This window comes from Melanotaenia boesemani, chromosome 24, assembly GCF_017639745.1.
Source record: "Melanotaenia boesemani isolate fMelBoe1 chromosome 24, fMelBoe1.pri, whole genome shotgun sequence".
Classification (NCBI taxonomy): Eukaryota; Metazoa; Chordata; class Actinopteri; order Atheriniformes; family Melanotaeniidae; genus Melanotaenia; species Melanotaenia boesemani.
Genome location: NC_055705.1, coordinates 12823605 through 12831678, shown reverse-complemented (window position 1 = coordinate 12831678; position 8074 = coordinate 12823605). Strand labels below are relative to the sequence as shown.

The following is an 8074-nucleotide window of genomic DNA, read 5'->3' as shown; positions in this document are numbered from 1 at the left end:
CTCACCAAACACAAAATCAGTGACTCAGCATTTTACTATCTATACACATATTGCGTATTTCACACAAAAGTGCTGACAGATATTGTGAGTACAGGAACTTTATTTAAATAGTGATTTGCCTGTACAAAAAAAAACAAAAAACGAGTACATCAATTACACGCTTGATAAATATTTCACCATAATGTTCACATTAACCTTTTTACTCAGATTATGAAGTGTTCAAAATGTCACTTTGTTGAGTTTATATATGAGCTGGAATCAACGATATGCAAGAAGTCTTTCATTAGGAAGAATAGGCTGATGCACCACTGTCAATGAGGGCATTCAGAATATGTAACATAATATTAATAAAAATAAGCTGACCAAAAACAGGATCTTGAGCTAAATTTAAACCACAGAACACAACGTTGTCCCTTGTCATCATCTGTTTAGCAGCACTTGACTGGAAGATTATGATAATCTTTGTCAGCAAAACCACACCCACCCCTCAAACTGATTTCCTTTTTTCCTTTTTACATTGGCATCCATCATTCTGCAACACATGCAAATCAAAATACAAAGTAGCGTGGGGCAGAAGGCACTTTAATTTACATAAAAACTCAGCGACCTTGCTCTTGCTCGGATAAAGGACCCGATGAACCCCATGAGCAAGTCAACATCAGCCTACAGATTTGCTTGTGTGGTGGCGGTGAGGACCCTCCACATGGAAAAATAAACAGCGTGGGGCCTTTGCATACAATTTGTGTGTGAGCTGTAAGGGGAAATGCACTTGAGTAGGCTGGGCTAGCGACCTTTTTGAAGCTAAAACCTACATCTACACTTAGGAGCTTAAGTACAATAAATGCAGTAGTCTGGAATAGAAAAAGACTTTAAAAAGGCAGTCAAATATCTAACTTTTACCAGCAAAATGAATCTGTTTATGAGTGTAGTTTCATCCTTTTTGCTGACATATGATGGTATTATGGGTCTGAGTGTGGCACAAGGATTTCAGTGAAAACCAAACACAGGAAAACATAAAAAGACAACTTGCAGGTGAAGGTGCCAAAGCTCACATTTGCTTTAAAGGAATTAGAAGTCTAAAGTTTAACTGCTTGACCTGTAAACACATTTGTCAAGCAGAGGCAGATACATTTTAGCTGAAAGTGGCAAAAAAAATTAACCACAGCTAGCTAAGTACAAAAAGGATGATGATGTAGCCTGCAGCTAACTGAGAGCTGAGCATTTGATCTTTGTGCCTAGCTTAAGGTGACCCGTTGGGTTACTGGACCCAATCAGAAAATAGCTTTGAAGAAGATTAACAAATAATAGGCTACCAATGACTTGTAAATTTGTGTGTTTGAGGCTCTGGTAGGCAGACCCCCGTTTCCTCTTGAATCCCGTCTTTGTACTGTTCTAAGCTAACAAGCTACTAGATACAGCTATGTAACAGACTAATATGGCTGATTTTAAAGGTGCCTTATAGATTTATATAAAATAACTGTATAATCCTAGTTTTCTGGAGTCTTTGGTTGTAAAATGATCATGACTGAATGGCCATGGTAAATAAAAGGAACAATAGCTTGTTTGAAATGACCATTAGCCATGATTTCCTCTTCCTCCCGAGTCCTTCTGCTAATCTGACAACCATATAAAAATCACTCTTATTTGTGAAGAGCCTGCCAGAAATGATCCTGCATTTGTTTTTAACTCAGAAATAGGAAGTTTGTCTTCAAAACTACATAATTTTGACCTCCATGCATTCGATAGACAAAGCAAGAAAAAAAAGGATGTTACCCAAACCATAGAGAAAAATTAATTAAAGATGGACTAGTTTACTTTTCCTAATTATTTACTACATCACTAGCAAAGGAAAAACTTTGCTTTCACTATGTTAGTTACCATTCTGGGAAATTCACTGAAATACAAAAAAAAAAAAAGTTACTAAATCTGAAATCTTGTGGCCTTTTCTTAGTCAGAAATGGGAAATTCTGTGTTCCTAATGGCCAACAAATACAACATAAATCTCTCCCAGAAAGTCAACAATGCATAGTGGAAACCCCAGAAATTGACACCAAATCTGACACAACTTTTGATAAATTCCCTGTTTAACATTACCAGAACAAACATCTGAAAAAATATTAATGTTTAGCCACATTTAAAATATGTTTTGTCAATATTTGGAGTAAATTCACCAACACAACTAATTATCAGTATCATACAAATATATATATGTATATTTCTCTATTATCTAAGATACAAAGAAATGAGGAAACAGCTAACCTCATGGTACACAGTCAGTGGGGAGCCACAGTTAAAACCTACATTTTTACTTAAGCAACCTTTTCAGTTCTGCTCCCCCTAAAAACAAACAACGCAGTTCATCACATGTGACCATAAAAAGAGATTGTGCTATATTCTCCTGATTGTCAGTCATAAAGTGTTCTAGCTTGATTGGCAGGTTTTAAGAAGAAACAGGGCTCAGCGAATGGTTCACTCTCATTCATTGCTGTTGTTGCTGCTCTCAAGATCTTTGCACTGCAGGTCTCCACCGGCGTAGTTGATGCCTGGGATTTTAACGCCAAAGCGGTCCACGCACCAGCAGAAGCCTCGTTTTCGACCCCTAGATGGCTTACACTACAAATAAAGAGAGGAAACGTTAAAAAGCAGCCCCACACTTTGGATATTTACATTAAAACATGAATAAAACTAAGCGTCCAAACCTGTTTGCGTTTGAAGAAGCCCTTCTTGTCACAGTTGGGGATGTACAGAGAGAGAGCCAAGACCTGAGAACTGCCCTTCATGCTCTGAATGAGATTATCTAGTCTTCTTCTGCAGGGACCCTACACAGAAACACAGATGTGAGCTATTTTATTCAGAATTCCCTGGAATGTTTAGTTATTTGGTATTTCACTCTGTTTACACTAGTCTGTTAGGTGTGAAAGTGACCATGTGGGGCGTTTGACGGATATGTAAGAGCTAGTGTCTTACAAAATGTATGTTCACTTAATCCCATAAGGCACATACATTTATTCCAAACCACAATTAGATTAGAAATAGTAGGCATCTCAGTAATTACTTACAAATTCAGGCTCCAGTTTATCCAGGCTAGGAGGTGACGGATCTCGGTTACTGGCGGGTCCCAGCCTGGCCAACTGGTTCTTGCGCTCCTTGGCCTGCTTCATGGCCTGGGCTTTCCGACTGCTGATATCTCCATATAAGGGGACCTTGGTTTGTGCTGGCTCTGCAATGCATCAACGTGAAATCGTCCATTTGTTTGGGAAAGCAAAGACACACAAAAAAAGGAGGTTGCTCATTAGTTTTCTTTTCAGACAACAATTTGAAGTCACTGTTTCCACTAAAATGCATTTACCTTTCACAGCATGTCCTAATATGTTCCTAATGTAAATCTTTAACTTTTTGCTGCTGGACTGTTTGTTTTCTTGGAGCATTAATACCGCCAACAATGTGACACTAGAGAATGCCATTAAGCATATTTTTTACCGTTGCCTTCCACACAAAGCAGGAAAGTGCTTGCAGCATGATTCTGGTTGTTTATATACAACTTTTACATTTACGCAAATTATGCTGATAAATGATAGGAAAAAGCAAGAACATGAACTAAACTCAAAGTTCAGTTGCAGTGATTTACACAGGGTTACAATTATCAGAGAAGAGCAGTCTTTTTTCCACTGTTGTTCGTAATTTGTACTAGAGCTTTACAAATTACAGACAAAGGATTAAAGTAACCAGTGATTCCAATTCTTGCACAAACTGGTCAGAGGTGTAATACTGGTCCTTTGCAAGCAGGGCTTCAAAGCATTTCTGTTGCTTACATGAAACAGTTTAAAGTAGGGTCAAACTCAGAAGCACTCCTTACCTGGAGTTGCACCTTTTTGAGTAGCTAAAATTGAAAAGCAAAGCTAGACACATAGGACAATGAGGAAGATTGTCCACTTTGGGAATGTTACAATACAACGTGATGATTTTACTGCACCAGCTAAATGCTTATATAGCATAGTTAGTGATGACTGGCCAGTTTCAGATTGAATGTGTTGACATAAGGGACAACACAGCCTACATTTATGGCAAGTTAAGTTGCCAGTCTGGGGTATATGTAGACCCGGGGTTTTAAAACTTTTATAGCAAGTGACCTTAATGAGATATTTAGTCTCACCCTGGCACCCAGGCCTCTGCAAACATGTTATTAGGTTGTGATGTGGTAAGCCACCACAAACAGCCGCAACCCATTTTTGGTTCCAGCCCCCACTGAAACCCTCCCGTACGTGTATCTTTCATGTGCAAAAAACGCAGCTCCTTGCTAAATTTCGGGGTGTCACACTCAGTCGCACAAACCTCAGCGAGTCGCCCCTCTCCCTTATTGTCTCCACCCTCTATTCATGCAACCACAGGGGCTGTGCTGAGCTGAGAATGAGTGGCTGCAGCTTTCTCTCCAAAGAGCACTTTAGACTGATTTTTCATTTTATTTACAGCCTTAAACATGCATTAGCCTTGTACGTGTCCTAAGCCACTGTTGGCCCATTTCCACTGCTGTGTCACGCACTCACTTCCGTTTCATTTTGCCAGATTGCAGATTCATCATTTAAAACCCCTCTATTTCTGCACTGACGTGATTGCTAAGCTACTAAGATAACTGAGTGGTAAAACAAGGTCACGGCCTCATTGGAAATGACGCTTAAACCCCTCTCAAACCCCTCCACCCACGGAGATGATGATGTAGATCATGATGTCATCCATCCCTTCGCTTAATGACAGGATCTCGGAAAAAAAATAAAGAGAGATTCCCTCTAGTTTCCTGCTGACACTCTTTTCTGTTCAGAGAAAGCTGAGGTAGATCAGCAGCCAGTGTGAATCTAATCAAGTCTTCACTTGCTAATCCTCAAACTGCTTTAATCTGACCTTTGCAGACTGATCTTTCATTTTCCTTCCTCTTGTTAGGAATCCTGGAGAGTTGCTCCCTGCAGGAATTAGTCACTGAAAACTCATTCCCTCTTAATTCTTTCCTTCCTTTTTTCATTCTTGGCTCAAAGTTTTTCTTCTTTGCTACAGCTGGAAAATTAGAATAAATCTGATCTCAGAGTTACGTGTGCTTGCAGAATATAATAAATGTTCAATTTTAAGCTTTTGTTGAGATTTAAGCCACATTCAATGATGTCAAAGTACTAAAACATGCATTTCGTGCATACATTAAGCTGGAGATTTTTTTTCAAGTATTTGCAAAGTGTGACATGAGTGTGTATTCCTCAGTGTTTAATTTCTCTTTTGACAAAAAGCCCAGCAGGACTTAATGGAGAAGCTGGCTGACAGGCAGACATATGAGGGATCGGTAACCCAGGCTCAGCCTGCATTCTGCTGATTCACTGCACAGCCTGGGGCTGCCTGCAGCGTTGAGATTCAGAGAAAGAGAGGAGGGAGGGAGAGACAGATAAAGAGAACTATACAGAGGGGTGAGAGAAAGAGAAGAGGCTCACGTGGGAAAAGGGAAGGGGAGATGTACTGAAGATTAGAGTTTATCTAGATGTGATTACTCTGATGCAGAGGTGCTGATGGTAGGAGTGATCTAAGTTGAATAAGTGCAGCCAGAAAACCTTCATGTGGATTGGCAGCAAAAGAGAATAATAGAGGAAATACTGATCCCAAAACTTGTAGAAAAAAAAAATGAAGTATAAACACCATTTTGTTTCTTTAATTTTAATGTGTCACTCACAAATGCATATACAATTTGCTAGTATTTCCACCATTCTTATCTCCTTCCTTTTCATGCCAGTGTTACTTAGCCAGAAAATCTGTGGTTCGTTAGCGCAGTCCCTGAGGTTTAACACAGCTACAGAGATCATTTATGTTTCCAGAGTGGCGCTGCAGCAACAGTGAAACTCCAACCTGCAGGAAAACGAAGCATCAGAGTGGAAAAGGGTGAATGTGGGATTGGAGGGAGAAGAAGAATAGAGTGGAAAAGATGAAGAGGGATCGTAGCCAGGCAGGAAAGAGGAGAAGAGGTTGTGTGGTGGGAGAGAATGAAGTAGACAAAAAGGTAGGTCAGGTGTGGGAAAAAGCACAGATGGTGGATGAAGAAAAGCAGAAGTACAGAGAAGACCCACAAAGAGGAAAAAAAAAGAAAAAGAAGAATGACTGAAAGATTAAAATGAAAAAAAAAAAGACAAAAAGGAAAGCGACTATAGAGGAAGGGAACAGGGTCAAATATGGCTTCACACCTTAAGGACGTTGAGTGGAGCATTTTGAACATTTCCCACAAAGCTGTCCTTAGTGTTCCCCTATAGACACAGGGACTCTGTTCCACAACTGCCTTTCAAAAGGAGCCAACTGGGAGCCTCGCAGTGCACCACCTGTAATCTTCTCACTTGTTTAATGTTGACTGGGAGGAAAAGGGGGGGGGGGGGGGGGGGGGGGGGGGGGGGGGGGGGGTGCCGATGGGCCGCTCACACGAAACCTACTGATTTATGGCTCCCAGCTCCGTATGGGACTTTAAAACTGAGATGACAGGTTGATCGGCTCTCCACGCCAATTGCTGACAGAGTTCAGCGGGTCAAGACATATAGAGGCTTTTGAGTCATGTGCATTGATAATCACAGGTGTCGGATTGTATTAAAGAAGGCTGTGACTTGATCTGTGTCATGCTGGATCTCAAAGAGATACCCACAGGAAGCCCAACCCTCTCCCTTGAGAACTCTTGCGAAAATATGTAAATTCTTAGCAGAACTGATACAGTAAAAGCTTTAATGGGATTTCGGACTGATGTCAATGAGAACTTCATTAAGGTACTTAAAAAGACAGATTTGCCCCCATAGGCTTTAGATCTTTGGATGCAACTATTTACTAAATATTACAGAGCAGTTGTTTTACCATTGAGAGCACAATATAGTGCAATGTCGAGGAAAAGGGCGACAGAATGACAAAAAACGACTTTCCCACCAATCAGTGACTCATTTAATTCAATTAATTATTGTTCCAATTAAAGTGAGTGATCTGGTTAAGCATAAGCAGTCACTGTGATCTGAATCCGTCATCTCTCAGCAGGCCTACCTTTTGATGGATGCAGTGGTTTATACAACTTCTCGTTTTTGCACATCCCCCGGCCGTGCAGGAGCGCGTGCAGCGGCTTATCCTCGTCATTCTTGGGCAGGCATCGCAGCCCGCGCATGCACGGTCCGGTGTACACGCCACACGACTGGCCCTCTTCGAGCGCGCACGTCAGACAGCAGCCGCAGCCGGGTTCCTTCACCAGCTCACAGCCCACCGGCACCGGCGGGCACATGGACAGGGCCTTCGGATCGCACGGCTCGCACGGCACATATGACGAGCCGCAGCCGGTAATGCTCAGCAGCGGAACAACCAGGAGGGAAACACTCAGCATCATGGTGCGATTCTCCTCTAAAACTGCAGGGTGTTTGACAGAAACGATAATCAACTGAATCTTGTGCCAAATCTCTTCTTTGTTAAAGGTTTTCGTCCGAACATCAGTGGGGCGTTTGATGCATCCACAGGTGCCTTGCGCGCACAAGTCTCAATGTCAAAGCATCCGATGCGTCAAATCCACAAAGGCTGCCAATCTACTTCTCCACCGCTGTCTGCCAGCCTTTCAGTCACCAATAACTTAGAAAAAATTATATATGTATTTATTAAATTATCCAGACACCACGTTTCTCTCCCCCCTCTGTGATGCCTGGTTGCGCGCAAGCGGCTCGTCTCCAAATGAGAAAATGAAGAGTCTGCCGACTCCCTCTGTGGCTCTCCTTGCAGGTTATTTTACCCGCACGGATTGTGAGCAGAATTTATAATCTGTGGCTTTGAGCTTGCTAAAAGAAACTGCCAGAGGCGAAGGCTGTAACGATGGATATGTCAAACAACGTTTGGAGGGGGAGGCGCACTTGCCAACTCCACGCAATGCGAAGTTGATTTCTGAGGGCGGGGGCTGGCATGCATCCAGATCTTGCAGACACAAGGCGATGCTTTGGAAGGCGACATGTCCTTCGCTACAGACTGGGCCCTTTACTTGCAAACTATTTCCAGGTTTAAGAAAACTAAATCATTATTTGGGCATCTTTGGTGTCAGATCACA

At 41.8% G+C, this 8074-nt stretch overlaps 1 protein-coding gene across 1 annotated transcript; it reads right to left on the bottom strand.

Annotated features, from left to right (window-relative positions):
* Positions 1 to 82: 82 nt before the first annotated feature.
* Positions 83 to 7836, bottom strand: igfbp5a (insulin-like growth factor binding protein 5a). Its single transcript, XM_041978994.1, has 4 exons — positions 7039 to 7836; positions 3060 to 3220; positions 2700 to 2819; positions 83 to 2613 (listed from the first exon to the last, which is right to left on the bottom strand). The coding sequence occupies exons 1-4, from the start codon at positions 7370 to 7372 to the stop codon at positions 2476 to 2478; spliced, it is 753 nt and encodes a 250-aa protein (XP_041834928.1). The 5' UTR covers positions 7373 to 7836; the 3' UTR covers positions 83 to 2475.
* Between the last annotated feature and the right edge of the window lie 238 nt (positions 7837 to 8074).